The sequence below is a fragment of the Mastigoproctus giganteus genome, chromosome 2 (assembly GCF_048544385.1).
Source record: "Mastigoproctus giganteus isolate SK-2022 chromosome 2, ASM4854438v1, whole genome shotgun sequence".
Lineage (NCBI taxonomy): Eukaryota > Metazoa > Arthropoda > Arachnida > Uropygi > Thelyphonidae > Mastigoproctus > Mastigoproctus giganteus.
Window position 1 is genome coordinate 167331779 of NC_143576.1, and position 18199 is coordinate 167349977.

Below are 18199 nucleotides of genomic sequence, written 5' to 3' on the forward strand. Positions count from 1 at the left end.
AAGATGAAAAGATTGATTTGATTTGGTAGTTGTTGGCGCATCGGCTTCTGTGGCCATATTGCACCTCCCAAGGTTTTTGCAGTACTTTGATCCAAGCCCGAAGCGGGAATCGAACCCGCGACCTTTGGGCTGCCGGGCAGGTACTTTACTCACTTGGCTAGCCCGGTCGGCTGGAAGATGAAAAGAAGCCAAACAAAAAACTACTTCCTATTTTAGCATATAATTAAGGGAACGGCAGCCATTGATCTGTTGGACCAAATGGGTTCATGTGCCACACTATTAAGAAAGGGGGATATAGTGGTACCGAAAATTATTGATAGAATATATACTTGGTATATCACTTGTCAATGCATACGTGGTGTACAAGAGTGCCATGCAAAAAATTATAAAAATAAGAAGCTTTCGGGAGGAGATAGTTACAGATTTGCTAAATATAGAACAGAAAGAGAAACGTGAAAAACCAAAATGTGGTAACACTCATATGCTAACTAAAAAATTTATGCAAACAACAAGAAAGTTAAAAGAATGTGCATTTTTTGTTATACAAAATTGAAAGTGTGAAGGAAGATCAGTTGCTAGAAGAAAGGTGAAAAGAGTTTCTACCTATTGCCCAGACTGTATTCATCAGCCTTTCATATGTTTAGAGTGTTTTGGACAACACCATAAATCTACATAATTTTGTAATTGTAAAATTCATGTAATAAAGAATTTTTAAATTACAAGCAGTTATTTGCTTATTTTTTCTCATAGTGCCATGCAAATTTCATCACATGTATCACCAGAGGCCATTCTTTTCAAAAATAATGTAAATTTCCAACAGTTGTCAGCACTATACAGCCAACACAGCTCCCACTGAAACAGAGGGTGTCGGAAATATATTGTCCAACAGTGCCTGAAAAACCTAATGGTGTCAGATCTATACGGCCAACGTGGCAGTCAACATGTTAAATTCCACATTAGTACATTGTGATCACTGCCACCCAGTTGGCCTTTTACTTGCAGATTATTTATGCATGAAGAATTGCTGCTAATAACCAGATCAAGTATTGCTTCCTATTGTTGCCTCTGTAACATGCTGCTTAGAAAACAGTCTTCTAATAAATCTACAAAAGTCTTTGCTAGTGTGTGAATGACTAACCCACAAATTCCAATCACCATTTGGAAAGTTAAAATTTAGTTTAATTGTGGAACTGTTCTGAATGTATGAGGGTGAAATAACTCTTTGCATATTAAGTAAAGAAATCAGAAGACAAAAGCTGGCAAGAGATGTTTATTCAAGACACATTAATAAATAATAAAACTGCATATATAACAATACATCATTTCAAGATATCTGAATAGTTCTAATCAAAACTCAAGTTTTCCAAGAGGAAATTAAAAAAAAAAAAACAAAAAGAGCTAACAAGGAATGTCAACAATTATTTTTTCACTGGCAAAAAATATTCAGGATGGATAGATCTTTAAACACTGATTTCAAATCTATTTTCAACTTTCCTGTAGTATGTCTGGTTTTTATGATGAGACTAATTACATGAACATTGAACATGATGAGAGTGATCATACTACTCACATACTTGTCAATCAGCCTTAATGTAATTAATCTCATCATAAATATGTCATTTGCAAAGCTGCAATGTAATGTCTCATCATTTGCTAAGCTGCATGCATAGCAAAATTTGTTGGGGGTATTTATTATTATTTATACATTCATATATATGTAATTGTTTGAATATATCTATATTTTTGTTATTTAATTATGTGATTATAAATTTCAGTTAAGGTCCAGTGAATTATTAAAACCCAGACATCATTATACTTCAAAAGTCTAAAAATTGCCCCAACAAATTTTGCTATGCATGCAGCTCTTTCCTAAATAAATCATAATGGTGTACAATCAAAAAGATATTTGGAAAATTTACCAGCTATACTTTAGCTGACCTCTAAATGATTAGAATAAGGCTTGGGCATTGCATGTTATCTGTACTGTTTGTTTGAATGGATTACATGACTGCTTGAACAAATGGAAAATGTCAATGCGTTTGCCATATTCATAATATGGAGGAAGCTGAAAGACCACGCTGGCAATTGTAATGTGAATGTAACTGGATTCTTAGCAATGAGACCAGTTAGTTTAACTTCTGTTCCTGGTAAAATAATGGAGTCACTGGTTAAAGATGCATTGCAGGATCATCTAGACAAGACTGCAGCAATAATTCAGACACAGCATGGGTTTGTTAAGGGAAAGTCTTGTCTCACAAATTTGATAGGATATTATGATGTGGTTACAAAGGAACTGGATGCAAAAAATAATTTTGATATCATATATTTGGATTTCAGGAAAGCTTTTGATACTGTTGCGCATGGAAGACTATTGTACAAATTGGAGCAGAATGGTATTAAGGGTAAGTTGCTACAATGGATAAAAGGATGGTTAAGTGGGAGAAGACAGAGGGTGGTAATCAATGGGTGCTGCTCTTCTTGGACTAATGTTATTAGTGGGGTCCCACAGGGTTCGGTGTTAGGTCCACTGTTGTTTTGTATATTTATCAATGATATTGATGGCTTAATGTCGAAGTTTGCAGATGATACAAAAGTTGGCACGGTTGTTAATGACAGTAATGGCAGTGTGCTACCGCAACAGGATCTAGATAATTTGGGCAGATGGGCTAAGAAGTGGCAACTGAAGTTTAACCTTGACAAATGCAAAGTACTGCATATGGGTAGAAGTAACACCAGAGAAACGTACCAACTGTGTGGTACTACACTTAAGGTGGTAGAAAATGAAAAAGACCTGGGAGTAATTGTGCAGGCAGATATGAAGTTTTCTGAGCAATGCAGACAGGCTGCCAGGGCAGGTCATGGGGTTTTGTCAATGATATATAGGAATTTTGCTAGCAGGGAAAAGGAGGTGATTGTCCCACTGTATAAGGCAATGGTCAGGCCACGCCTTGAGTACTGCGTACAGGTCTGGAGGCCTCATTTTAGGAAGGACGTAGATTTACTTGAGCGTGTACAGAGAAGGGCAACAAGATTGGTGAGGGGAATGAAGGGATCCTCTTATCAAGAGAGGCTTAAGTTCTGCAAATTGCAGTGGTTGGAGACTAGACACCTGCGCGGTGATCTGATTGAGGTGTATAAGGCCTTGAATGGGTTCAGCACGCTGAATTCTGATGGGATCCTTCCACTTGTTCAGATTACGAACCTAAGGGGGCATAAATTCAAATTAAGAAAGGACAGATGTAGAATAGATGTGCGGAAATTTGCCTTTAGCCAGCGAGTGGTTAATTGCTGGAACAAACTTCCATCTGTCGTTGTGGAAGTTGATAGGTTGAATAAATTTAAGGAGGAACTGGACAGGCATTTGGAGGGAATGGTGTGATTTTTTTTTTTTTTTTTTTTTGGCTGATGCTGCATAAGCTCATACACTTGCTTTCTTGCATCACATGCCACTACTACTACTACCAATCCCTCACAATGACAGTGTGCCCATTCTGGTAACTACAGCATGGACTAGAGTCTTTAGAATATGAAATTGAATATGATGAAGGTGTGATTGGCAGAAACCTAACAAGCTGATTCTGTGTACACATTCAATGAAAAGGAATTGTAGCATGAGCTGTTACTCAAGGTGATTTAAAGGACCTTATTAGAGATCTAGCCCTCTCCAGAAATAAAGTTGTACTTCTCACCTCAAGATTAATGCAGACACTGATGTTCTTCTTAACTTGATTAAGAAGAACATTAGTGTCTCACTATCTAAAAAAAGTAACCAAGTTTTGGCAACATTCTTTACAGTAAGAAGTCTGCTGCTCTGCTATTGCCATGATATCAGTGGAGTTTTTATGGAATTTTCACAAGTACACTTTCTATCTGAAAGGCACCTCTTCATCAACTGAGAATATTTTTCAAATTTTTCACAGAAAAGGTTGAAAAATGTTCTCTTGCATGGTGGAAACTTAAAGCCATCCATCCCACTCTGTTTACCCAAAGGGCATGTACTATAGCATGAAGACACCACTCAAAGCAATTCAGTACAGCACTCATCATTTGGATATCTGTGTGACCTCAGATTAATCAGTATGTTAATGTGTATTCAGCGGGGGGGGGGGGGTGTTACACCTCTTCACATTAAACTTGGCCTGGTGAAGAGTTTTGTGAAAGCGATGTTTAAGATGAATTCAAGAGGATTTCATTACTTAAGTGAAAAATTTCCAAAGGTCAGTGCCGTGAAAGTGAAAGGGGGAATATTTGTGAGCCCTCAAATGAGAGACCTGCAGTATGAAAAATGTCCCAGTGTATTAGAACTAAAAGGATGGCAGGCTTTCAGTTGGCTTTGTGGAAACTTTTTTGGGTAACCGCAGGCCTCCTGTATATAAAGATGGAGTTCAAAAACTGCTTAATACACATTAAGAAATGCGATGTCATGTGTTACTGAAACTTCCTTTTCCCTGTTTGTCACTCATTTGGCACAGTGAGTGACAAACAGGGAAACAATTCCATCAAGACATATGTTGGTAGACTGCAGCTAAATATTGTACCCTGACATTCCAGACAAAGTGTACCCTGACATTCCAGAGGAAATTGTCTGCAAAATATTTTTAAATTGTACATATCTCTTTTGCTATTGTGTACCATATTATTTTAACTTGTATATAAAGTATATTGGGTTTAAACCATAAAAGTTGCTAAGAATAATAATAATAAATGATAAAATGTAATTCTAACCAGTCTTCAGTGTTTTGTAATGATATCATCGTAATTAACTTGTTCTGATATTATCAGAAGTTGTATTATATTAAAAAAAGTACATGTGCTAAAAAAAAAAAAAAACATATTTGAAATTGCCATGCAAAACTGGTTTAGAAAATTGTTTATTCTTGGATGAAAAAAACTATACGTTTCATTTACTACTGTAATTAAAAATTACACTGGTGAACAAAGAGGCATATTCTGAGTTCATTTACATTTGCAGTCTTTCCTTGTAAGTTGTTTAGAATACCTTACTAAATTTTATTTAATTCATTAAGGACAATAAAAATATTGATAATGATGTTTTTTCATTATGCAATTATTCAGAATTTCCGTTTTGTTTTTTTTCCCCCCCAAATATGAACTACATTATAAAACAATAAACAACTTCCAGCACCGAAAATTACTTCAGCGATGGGGCTTATAAACTGGTCTGGGCAAACATGTGATGACATATACAGATTATATAGAGCTTTCTGTGATAATGTAAGTTTCTTATTTATTATGAAATATAAAGTTAAGTCTCTATAACAAAGTCATTTTTAGTGAATTTATGGATATAATGAATTAGTTTTATTTCATTAATTTTCTTGGTTACATTTATAACAAATTAAAAGGTAGAAAAAAGTTTGGTTAGCCCCTTCAGATTCATTATAAACATGCTTGACTGTATTATAGTTTAATTACTATTTTCTTTCAATTTTCTTAATATTTTCTTTCAATCACCAAATATGGATTTTTAATATAAAAATGGGCAATTATTTAAAGATTTTTAGGTATTCCAGATTTGTGTTTTAGAGTAATATGTTATCTTGTTTTGAAAATTAAAGATTTTAGATGAATATTCATATTTAAATCTTCATGCAGTCAAAAAAAAAATAAAATGAATTGCCCATTGTTATCTCTGCACTAAATTTGGCTACCATAATAATGAAATTATTACCACTCATCTTGCAATGGCGTGTAAACAAAAACTTTTTAAATAAATTAGTACAGTTCATTGGGATAAAAGGAGGTTCAGCATGTGGTTTGGCCCAGCAAAGTTGAGTGCTGGTGAAATTTGCCCTTTAATCAAATTTGTTGGGGAAAGCCTCATTTTACAAACACTTAAATACTGGCTTTGAATCCTGGGTATGTTACTGATTCAGTGAGCTCAAGTGCTAAAAAAGCACTTGAGCTCACTGAAAAAAGCTCAGCATGGACCACAGTGTTCCAGAATCATACGCACCTATCTGTATATTCATATGATATGCCCCTGTTTTAAATGCAGTATCATCTTTCTTTGCTGAAAGTCTAGCCAATCTCCTGGAGTAGTTTTTAAATGGGTTGTTATTAGCCAATTTGTTGCAGTTTAGAACTGGGTAATGCATTAGTATAATTCTTCATAAGGCAATTAATTCAAGAAAGCTATACAGCATCAGCCAAAAAAAAAAAAAAAAAATTTTCCTGTCACCTATTCCCACTGAAGTTTGCCTAGTTCTTTAATTTATTCAAACTACTCACTTAGTATTAGTAATATTAGCCATATGGTACAAGGAAGCCTGAGGCTTATGCTGCACCAGCCAAAAAAAAAATTCCCGAGTTACCCTAAGAGAGAGAGTGAGAGTCAGAAGCAGAAAGGGATCACCAAGAAAGAGAAGAAATGATGATATCCAGCTCAGGACCCTGGCAAACCCAGGGTCCTGAGCTGGATATCACCATTCTTCTCTTTCTTGTACAACACCAGATGAATACTTCCTTGCTTTAGTATTAGTAGTGACAAATGATACAAGAAAACAAGCTTATACAGCATCAGCCAGAAAAATCCATGTTGCCTATCTATCCCCCTCTCCAATAGTTTGTGTAGTTCTTTCCTGAATTTATCCAAACTATCCACTTTATAACGATGAATGGAGGCTTGTGTGAGCAATCATTCACCCATTGCTGAAGACAACACGTTATTCTGCAAAATACACAATCCTTTCTCAATTTGAATTTATGTCCCTTCATGTGTATAGTCTGAATAAGAGGAAGAATCAGCACTGAGTTTGTCAAAGCCTTAAATGCCTCAATCAGATCAAATTGCAGGTGCTTAGTCTCCAGACACTTCAATTTGTGGAAATGAAACCTTTCTTGGTAAGAACACTCATTTGTGCCCCTCAAAAATCTCATTGCTCTTCTCTGTACCCACTCCAATAGCTCTACATTCTTCCTAAAATGAGGCCTCCAGACTCAGGTTCAGTACTCAAGATGACCATTTCCTTATACCAGTGGTTCCTAACCAGTGGTTCGCAAACCCCTGGGGGTTCACAAAAGTGTTCCAGGGGGTTCACACTAAAAATTCTGTAATGGCATCTGCTTAGATTTACATAGGTATATTTTTGTAAACTACAAAATAGTTTAATATTAATTTATATGTGGTTTGGTTCAAAATTTATATTTAGTTGTGGTTTGGATCATGCGCCCTCACATAGCGAGCATGCACGACAGGTGTTAGTGGGGAGATTGGGTGCCAATATGTATCGCACAGTTCAGTCACATGTCATACAAACTCCGGTAAGCATTGCTAGTCACTGCGCCATGCCTGAATGTTGTGCAGTATTAAATTGTTTATTCATAATATTTTTAAACTTTAAAAATCATTATGGACCATTGGTTGAAGACTGGAAGCATGAAGAACAGTAATGTTGAAATGCAAGTTAATGAGAAGCATGAAAATCAAAATCATCCCTCAAATTTGTCCCAAGATGACCTTCAAAAAACCAGTAAAATCCATTCAGCTTGCCAAATTTCCCAAGTACTACATAAAGATGTTCAAATTATTGGCATGAAAACAAATAGTAAAAATAAGAAATATAGTGAAGATTATATTAAATTTGGTTTTTCATTTCTTGGCGATGAGGACTACCCACGTCCACAATGTGTCATTTGTGGAGACGTTCTGGCCAATAATAGTTTGAAACCTTCCCTCTTGTCTTGTCATTTAGAAACAAAACATGAAAATTATGCAGAAAGGGCAGTTGATTTTTTTGAGCAGAAATTGCAAGAAATCAAGACAGTGAAAAGACACTTGAAGCATCATACTTAGCAAGCTGTGAAATAGCAAAAGCTGGTGAAGCCCATACTAATGTGGAAATTTGAATTTTCCTATGTGCAAAAGTAAGTAAGTATGTTTTAGGATAGGGCAGCTCCTAGAACATTAGTTCAAATCCTCCTTGTTTCACAAAAAAATAAAATCTATTTAACAATAATGAAATCTCCACATTTAACAGTAACAATGACATAGTTATCAGCAGCTAATACTTAATCCTCAAAATAGAGGACAAAATTACAGTGTACTATTAACTGAACATTTTAAAGTTAACTTAAAAAAAAAAAAAAAAAAAAAAGAGAGAGCTTTGTAACAACAACTTCTTTAAATTTAACATTATTGACATTGTTATTTACAACTTTATCAAAATTTACAAGTAGATACAAATAGATACATGACTACTAACAAAATGAATGCTGAAATCAAAGCTAAATTTGATTTCAACAGTGTATCTAACCTTTATAGAAATTGTGAATACATAGCCATCAATTGCACAACCATAAATGCTTACATCCTTTATATACTTAATTCGGCAACTGAATTGAATGCACGGGTATAAATAGTAAGATAAAATCATGAAATATACAGTTATTTACAAGGTAAAAGCCACTTAAAGCTTATGATACAAAGTAACTTTATTACACCTCGTTACTTATACTAGTGTCATTTGTGTTGACCAGAAAAGCACGCCTATACTAGAAAGTGTTCCTGGTGAAAGTGCAAAGACCGATAAGAGCTGGCATCTTGAATGAGTAGATATTCATCGTGCAGAGCAAAGCTATTTAGTGACAGTCGTTTATTGAGGATCTTAATTCCTCCCTAAAGTCATCATACAAAGGACAATGATAAAATACGTGCTCCCAGCTCTTGCTTTCTCCACAGCTGCATAAGTCCATTCTGAAAAGTCTGAACTGAAAAAGTTTCTGTTTCAAGGATCCATGCCCCATTATGATGTAAGATAAGTAGATGTCAAGAGTAAACCAACAATTTTGCTTCTTATTAATAAGAAAGGAAACCTCGGGAATAAATGTTCTTGTCACCAGAAATGTTCACATTCATTCCAGCAACAAGATCATTCTTTTTAACATCCATCTGTAAATTTAACGTTATGCCCAAAAAGTCGGTAGGTATTCTCTTTTTGATACGGTAACAAAGACCCCTGTAAGCCACATAAAGATCTAGAGGCATTTGGCCAGCTGTAACCTGCAGAGCCACCGTAGAAACAGTTCTGCACATTCTCAACACAGATAACAGCATAGTTCTCTGAAGCAAGGTACCAAATGAGTATTTCCCAGAATAAGAATTGTTCTGAAAAATTGGTGTGTGCAATAATTTTTACATCCGTGAATGGTCTTGAAATCCACTGATGCAATACAAGGTTCCATATTTGAGGACCTAATACAAAGGGTACTAGGAAAGTTTTGCAATACAGCTTTGTTTATTTAATTTTTTCAAAGTAATTTCCTCTACATTCAATACACCTCTCCATCCTCCGAAACCAATCTTTAAACCAGTTCTGCCAAGTTTCACTAGGGAGTAAAGCACACTCGTTGTCCCAAGCCCGTAGAAGGTCCTCATCACTGGAAAACCGCCTCCCTTTTAGCTTCATTTTCACATGCGGGAACAGTGCAAAGTCGCAGGGAGCAAGGTCTGGACTGTAGGGAGGGTGCTCGAGAAGTTTCAGTCCTGTCATGGTCAAATATTCGGTGCAGGCTTTGGCGCGGTGAGCTGGAGCATTTTCGTGATGGAGGTACCAGGTGTCCATTCTTGACTTTGGCCGCAGGTTCTTCATAGATCCAATGACTTTAGGCAGGCATTGTTCAGTATACCACTTAGCTGTGACTGTCTTCTGCATGTCCAAAACGACACGTTCCACAATTCCACTCGATTTGAAAAATACAGCTATCATTTTCTTCTTTACAGATCGGGATTTTCTGACAATTACGAGTGTGTCGTCATCATCAAAGACCCAAACTTTGTTTTGAGCCTTGGTCGGCAGATCGTAATAGTACAGCCAAGTCTCGTCACCTGTCACGATGTTGTTCACATACCGAGATTGTCCCTTATCAAACTTTTTTAACATCTCCCGGCACCAAGTCACACGTCGTGTCATCTGCTCTTCAGTCATTTGATGCGGCACTCAGAGAGAACAAAGTTTCTTCACGTGCAAATGATCTTGCAGAATCGAACGAATTGCTGGTGCATTTAGGCCCAAAGTATCCTCTATCTGTTGGTAGGTCACTCGCCTGTTTTCGTCAAGCATTTTCCTCACAGCAGTAACGTTTTCCTCCGTAACTGACGTTCGTGGCCTTCCCGGCCTCTCAGAATCCTCCAGAATTCCCTTTGGAATTCTCTATACCACCTGAATATCGCTGTACGATGTGGACAATCATCATCTAGTGCAAGAGTCATTTCTTCTAAGCACTGGTCTATGGTTAAACCATGCACGAAATTATACCGCAAAACTGTCCTTATCTCATTTCGTGACCACAATGCCATCGCAAGCACTTTACACTCTCACTACTAATGAATAACTGAGCCCATCGACTTGGCGCGGCGGCTACTATGCACATATGAACATGTCTCAACATGCAGCAACAAGCAGCTTCCTGTGATTCATTGTTGCGTCATATTGCAAAACTTTCCTAGTACCCTTTGTATAGAGCTCTGAGGACAACCACAACAAACCTTCCTTTGTACTTGATTATAACTTGACCTAACAAAGATAGCTCAATCCATAGTGTAACTTCTAAATAGGAGAAATAACTGTCTGGAGCAGCCAGCAAGTCTAAATCGATCAAGGGCCCTCCCACCAAAGGGAGTCAAACACTCCCTCAAAATTAACAAAGATATCAAGAGTATACTTACTGGTTGAATTTGTGATGTTATAGACAAAATCTACTAAAGCATCCTCAGCAGACCGTCCATGACAAAATCCATACTGATAAGGAGAATGAAGATTATTATCATCCAAAATACTATCAAGGTGAAGTGACATTAGTCTCTCCAGCAACTTTCCAAAGTTTAGCAATAGAGCGATTGGTCTAAATTGAGCATTCAAATTTGAATTGAAAATTTGTGGTCCTTATTACTCACATCAGGAATATGCGCTAATATCTCTTGGACACATTGAAGATGTTGAATCCATTATTATAGAAATGGTAAAAAAAAAATACATTTTATGCTTTGCAATTAGATGAGACCACTGATGGTTCCAATCTAGTCATTTTAATTGTATTTGCACGCTACTTGAATGAAGGTAAAGTGGAGGAAAATATAAATAAACAAATGATCTTGTTTATACTATATGCTGTTTTGTCGTCCTTTAACATAGCGTACCGTATAATAGGTGAATTTAATTAACTTGTATTTTGAATAAAAATAAATTGATTGGTCTTTGTGTTGTGGAATTTGTACAGATGGAGCAAAATGAATGACAGAAAAATTTGTGGGTCTTATTACTCTCATCAAAAATATATGTGCTAATATCTCATGGACATGTAGCATTCATACACAAGATCTAGTGAATGTCTCAACAACTTAAAAGTATACTTGATGATGCTGTCAAAATAGTTAACTTTATAAAATCGAGACCAACAAATTCCAGGCTTCACTTCTTTATGTAAAGAAATGGGCAGTGAGCATGTAACTGAGCATGGACAGATGGCTGTCACGTGGCAAAATAAACGTTTATTTGAATTAAGAAAAGAAGTAATTCTTTTCTTCGTGGATCATCCTCTTCATCTCAGTGGGTGTACAACAGACCAAATATGGCTTCAAAATTTAGCTTATTTGTCAGATCTATTTTCTGAGATAAATGAACTCAATTTATCATTACAAGGTGCAAATATGACGGTTTTCATTGTTCAAGACTGAGTGGAAAGCATGATAAAAAAATTAAAATTTTAGGACGACGTTATTGATAACAGTACCGATTGCTTTAGCACTTTACACGATTTTTTAACTGAAAATGAACGGACTTTGGACAGAGTTGTTAAAAAATATATTAAGGAGCATCTCAACTCCCTACAGGTTACTTTTAGAGAGTATTTTCCACAAATATCAAAAAATCTGAACTGGATTCATAATCCATTTGATGAATCTCTTGTGGCAATAGCTGACCTAAAGACAGGAAAAGAAAACCTTTTTTGATATATCAACAGCATTTGAACTTCAAACTTATTCAAGACTGAAAATCTTTTGGCTTGGATTAAAAACAGAATATCCATCACGTAGCAAAAAAGCTGTGAAAATCCATCAAACCAAATATTGCTACACTTTGTTTGGCAAAAAAAAAAAAAAAAAGCCAACAATCACATTAAATTTATGATTTATAACTACATGTTAATTTATGTTTAAATATTTTATTACATACATTCTGTAATACACAGAGTCTTGCAAAAGTTGAAATTGTTATCAGTGAAATAAAGGAAAGGTCTTGTTGGTAAAAATAAAGCTAATTGATTATCTCTATGAAAAGGAATGCAATACAAGTTTAGCTAGAATTTAGGAAACACTTCTCAGAACTCAGAAGGAGCAATGTCTATTCAATGTCAAAAGTGTAATGAATGAGATTAAAGAATACAGATAGATCAGTTAAGGAACAATTAAGATTGAAGAAACAAGCTTTTGAAATGAAAAGAGCAGAATGATTAAGACAAGTTGTAGGATAAGAATAGACTTTGGATAGTGAAAAATAAGTAACTTAATGAGTCATCATCATCTGTCATTGTTCTGCTATTCCACAGGCCAACGTATGAAGCCTCGTCACCATGCCCTGTCAGTGTACTTCTCTCCGTTGTTGATTTCACTCCACTCTTAATGACATCGGTCTTTATCATGTCTTGCCTTAGTCTTTTTTTCTCTTAATTGTAAATCAAATAGTCTTCTTGGCAAACGCCTCTCGTTCATCCTCTTGACATGTCCAAACCATTTCAAACAAGACCTTTCAATCCTATTTCTGGAGTTTTTCAACCTGAATTCTCTCCCTAATCACATCATTCCTGATTTTGTCGCGTCTTGTCTTTCTGGCTATGCTCCTCACAAATATCATTTCTGCCCCCTGAAATCTGCTTTCATCCTTTTTCCTCATAGTCCAAGTTTCAGATACATACTTCAGAATTGGTACGTAATAGGCCTGATGCCTTCTTACACTTCAGTGGTATGTTCCTGTTACAGATCAGATCTCTTGTCTGCCTACAGAAATTCCCACCCGCTTGTATCCTTCTACTTATTTCTTCATCTATCACTCCAGTCTTTGTAATGGTGCTTCCTAGATACTTGAAGTTGTTAAACATTTTTAGCTGTTTCTCTTCCATTGCAATGTATCCATCAAGCTTTCCACTCCTCTTTAGAACCATTACTTCACTCTTCTCCTGACTGAAAACCAGTCCAAATTCATTGGCCATACTAGCCCATATATCAACTTGCCGTTGCACTGGTCCCCTGCTCTCTTTCTCTCTCTCTCCCCAAAGGAGCAGCAGTGCTTCTTGATTAGACCGGGGTTCGAGCCCATTACCACCAAATATGGAGGATGTGGAAAGGTCAGGGAATGACCACCGCATATCCCGTAGCAATATGGCCTTAGTTGCTAATGCTCCTAAAAACCAAAACAACAACAACTCTCTCCCCATATGCAGAGGTCATCTGCGAAGGGCATGACTTTCATCTGGTCCTGTCCAAGTTGTTCCACCACTCTACATTGCACATCAATCATGACAGCTATGAATAGTAGTGGTGACAGGATGCCTCCTTGCCTCAACCCTGATGTTATTTCGAAGCTCTCCATCAACCCCCATAACTGTTCTTACTTTGCTCAATGTATTGGTGCACATATTCTCGATTCTCTCCACAAGATGTTCCTCTATCTCCAAGTTTCTCAAAACCTCCCAAACTTTCTCTTTATGGCATCAAACACTTTCTTTATATCCAAAAATGCCATCCATAATTCTTTATTGTGTTCATAACACTTTTCCATCAGTTGCCTGAAGCAGAAAATTAGATCCACCGTCGATCTGCCAGGCCTAAAGCCATACCGTTCCTCTGTCATCCTATTTTCAATCATTCCTCTTATCTTCCGCTCTAACACTCTTTCATACAGCTTACTCACATGTGATGTCAGTGTGATGCCTCTATAATTGGAACACTTTTTCCTGTTTTCCCTTCTTGAATAACGGGATGATCAAACCTTCTTTCCAGTCCTTTGGCACCTGTCTCTCATCCTAGATCTTATGGAACAGTCTGTATGTCCACGCTATCCCTGCCTCGCCTGTAGCCTTCAGCATCTCTCCATTTATCTCATCCATACCAGCAGACTTACCTGTCTTGTTGTATTTCCATGCCTGCACTTCATCATTCCATGTCAAGTCTGTCTGCTCTCTCTCTCTCCATATCTTTTCTTTCATCCCCCTTCTATGATCAACCTGCCTTTGTCCCTTTTGCTGGCTGTCCTGCACGTTCAACGGACTTTCAAAATACTTCCATGTTTCTCTTATCTCGCTTCATCTTTAGTTATTAGGTTCTCATTCTCATCCATCAAGTACTTGCTCTGTTCACCTCTTCTTCTATTCCTCACCACACCATACAGCATCTTTTTATTACCATCGATCTTGTTGTAGAGATTCGCTCCATTTTTCCAACCACAGTCTTCTCTCCTGGTTAACTATCCTCCTATCCTTGCTCTTCATGGTTTCATATCTCTCTTTATTCTCATCATTTCTGTTCTGAAAGTAGGTCCTGAATGCATCATTCTTGATTTTCACAGCCTCAAGTCATCTCATCCTGTCATTCCACCATGGGGTTTCTTTCCATCTCCTATTGCCTGTCCTTCCACAAACCTGCTCTGTCAGTCCTACTATACAGTCTTTGAATGCTCTCCATTCTGATTCCACGCTGTTCACCACTGTCTTAGGTACAACCTTCCTGAACTCTTCTCTGAACATTGTTTTTTTTTTTTTTTTTTTATTTATTACTCCAAAACAGCCGAAGCCTTACAGAGGAGGAATTTGACAGTAGCAATATAGTAATCATTCTATTTACAATCTGTACACAATGTCAGGTATCAATATACAATTTCAAATATACAAGGTCAATTTACAACATATACAATGCATATCATGCATTACAAGCGATTTGCATTTTAGCAAAGCTGTGGTAACAGAGAAATTTGTATTTCTAAGCATTTTGTTGTTTTCTTTTCTTGATAGTTCACATTAAGTAGTTGCATTGATTGATTCGTGTTATTATTCTTATTGTTATCCCTATTTTTTTTTTTTTTTTTTTTTTCTAATTGTTGTTTCTTATCTTAGTTCATTGAAGAAAAAGAATTTTTTTTTTTTTTTTTTTTTAAAGCTAAGTATACCTATCTTTATAGTATTATTATTGTTGTTATTATTAAATTAGTCATTTATTTTCATTCTCTATTAGTTTGATTGTAAAACCTTTGTAGCTCTTTTTTGATATTAATGTTTTCATTAGGGATATCAATGTTGGAGTCATTCAGCAATTTTGCAGTTCTGTTGAAGTAATGGAATCTGAGTTGATCAGTTCTAAATGGCTCTTGTGTCAGCATATTTTGTCTTCTCAAGACTCTTGGAGGACAGCTGAAGTTGATGAGGTAGAGCAGCTCGGGGGCATCGAACTTTCCAGCCACGAGATTAGTATTAGCATTAGTAGAGGCATTTGATGCAAGAAAGCAAGCTTATGCAGCATCAGCCAAAAAAAAAAAAAAAAAAACCCACTTCCACTTCACCCCTCTGTTCGTTCAAAATACCTGTCCAGCTGAGCCTTAAACTTATTTAGGCTATCAACCTCCACCACAAGGGATGGAAGTCTGTTCCACCAACCAACCAACCACCCGCTGGCTAAAGGCAAATTTCCGCACGTCTATCCTACATCTGTCTTTCCTCAATTTGAATTTATGCCCTCTCAGGTGATTTTTCTGAGCTAGAGGAAGAATCCCATCAGCATTGAGCATGCTTAAACCATTCAAGGCTTTATACACCTCTATCAGATCACCTCGCTGGTGCCTAGTCTCCAGACACTGTAATTTGCAAAACTTAAGCCTTTCTTCGTAAGAGCACCCCTTTGTTCCATTCACTAATCTTGTTGCCCTTCTCTGTACTCGTTCCAGCAGCTCTACATCCTTCTTGAAATGAGGCCTCCAGACCTGTATACAGTACTCTAGGTGTGGCCTGACCATCGCCTTATACAATGGAATAATCACCTCCTTATCCCTGCTGGAAAAATTCCTGTATATCATTGACAATACTCCATGAGCTACTCTTGCAGCCCGTCTGCACTGCTCAGAGAACTTCATATCTGCCTGCACAACCACCCCCAAGTCCCTTTCATTCTCTACCACTGTCAGTGTAGTACCACAGAGTTGATACGTTGCTCTGGGGTTGCTGTTTCCCATGTGTAGTACTTTACATTTGTCAATGTTGAACTTCATTTGCCACCTCTCAGCCCATCTGCTCAACCTTTCCAGATCCTGTTGCAGCAGCATAGTGTCAGTAGTGTCCTTGACAACCCTGCCAACCTTTGTATCGTCTGCAAACTTGGACATTAAGCCCGATATACCATCATCAATATCATTTATAAATACAGAAAACAATAATGGACCCAACACTGAGCCCTGAGGGACTCCACTAATAACATCAGTCCACGATGAGCAGTGTCCATTGATTACCACTCTCTGTCTTCTCCCCCTCAACCACCCCTTTATCCATAGCAGCAATTTGCCTCCAATGTCACACTGCTCCAATTTGTGTAGCAGTCTTCCATGTGCAACAGTATCAAAAGCCTTTCTAAGATCCAAGTATATAATATCAAAGTTATTCCCTGCATCCAGTTCTTTTGTGACTGCATCATAGTATCCAATCAAGTTGGTCAGGCAAGACTTCCCCTTAACAAAACCATGCTGTGTCTGAGATATAACTGAAGTCTTGTCTAAATGATCCTGCAGTGCTTCTTTAACCAGTGCCTCCATTAATTTTCCTGGAACAGAAGTTAAGCTCACAGGTCTATAATTACTTGTGTCAGCCTTTGATCCTCCTTTGTGAATTGGGGTCACATTTGCACATTTCCAGTCTATGGGTACCTCCCCTGAGTCCAAGGAAGCTCTCATAATTATGGCTAAGGGTTTGCTTACTTCCTTTGCTGCCTCCTTTAATATAACTGGATAGATCCCATCCACCCCGGGTGCCTTTCTTGTGTTTATCTTCAACAGTTTCTCCTCCACTTTACTCCCAGTTATTTCAAGATTCTGTAGCTTACTGCTAGAGTTGAATACACCTCTGGCATTCCCCTCGCTGAATAACTCCTCATGTGTGAATGTCGATGCAAAATATTCATTTAGTTTGTTAGCTACCTGAGCAGGATCATCAACACTTGACCCATCAATATCAAGTGGACCAATCTGATTCATCCCCTTCCTTCTAGAGTTTACATAAGTAAAGAACTCTTTGCTGTTTTTCTTTGCATCCCTTGCCAAGGATTTCTCGTAATCTGCCTTCGCCTGCCTAACCTCCTTTGTAACTTGGTTGCATATCAACTTGTATCTATCATAGGCTTCTGTGTCATGTGTTAATTTGTATGTATCCCATGCATTTTTCTTCTCTGCCATATGCCTCATTAGTTCATCTGACATCCATTTTGGCCTAAACCTTGAACAATATTTCTTAGTTGGTATGTAAAGCCTAGTAGCTTCCAAGATAAGTTCTTTGAATGCTTCCCATTTTGAATTTGCTATTGGTAACATCATCAGTTGGTCCCACCGTATAGAATTTAAATACTGTCTCAGTCCATCGTAGTCGCCTTTACGGAAGCAATAACCCTTCCCTTTACCCCTAATGGTAGTTACCTCTTTGAGTAAATCCCACTTCAGCACACTGTGATCACTGCCACCTAGTGGTTCATTTATCTGCAGATTCTTAATGCATGAAGAATCACTGCTGATAATCAAATCAAGAGTATTACTCCCTCTAGTTGCCTCCCGAACATGCTGATGTAGAAAACAATCATCCAATAAATCCACAAAAATTAGGAATTTGCAGTCTGCCGCAGCTCTTCTTTGGTAGAGTGGTACAATCCCGAAGTGAATGCACCATTCATTGTAGAATTTTGTGTTCAATTCCAACCTAGATTTGTACATCAGGAATCTTTCTATGGATTTCTGAATACGTTCCAGTTGTTTTATAAGAATTTTGGTGTGAGGATACCAGATTTGTGAGGCATATTCTAGAATTGGGTTGATTATCATTATGCAAGCTGTTTTTATGAGCTGTACGTTGGTGAAATCGAAGCAGATTCTTTTTGGAGGCCTTAGCTGTTTTGGAGGGATTCGGAGGCCTTAGCTGTAGTTTTATTTACATGTGTGTT

At 37.2% G+C, this 18199-nt stretch overlaps 1 protein-coding gene across 2 annotated transcripts in view; it reads left to right on the forward strand.

The window, feature by feature from the left end:
• The window catches only part of LOC150089728 (methionyl-tRNA formyltransferase, mitochondrial), a 164471-nt gene that overhangs the window by 128316 nt on the left and 17956 nt on the right, over positions 1-18199 (forward strand). For both annotated transcript variants that reach the window (XM_090368768.1, XM_090368770.1), the window contains exon 7: positions 5144-5235. In XM_090368768.1, coding sequence (XP_090224894.1) covers positions 5144-5235 — 92 coding nt within the window. The remainder of the gene's footprint in view (positions 1-5143; positions 5236-18199) is intronic.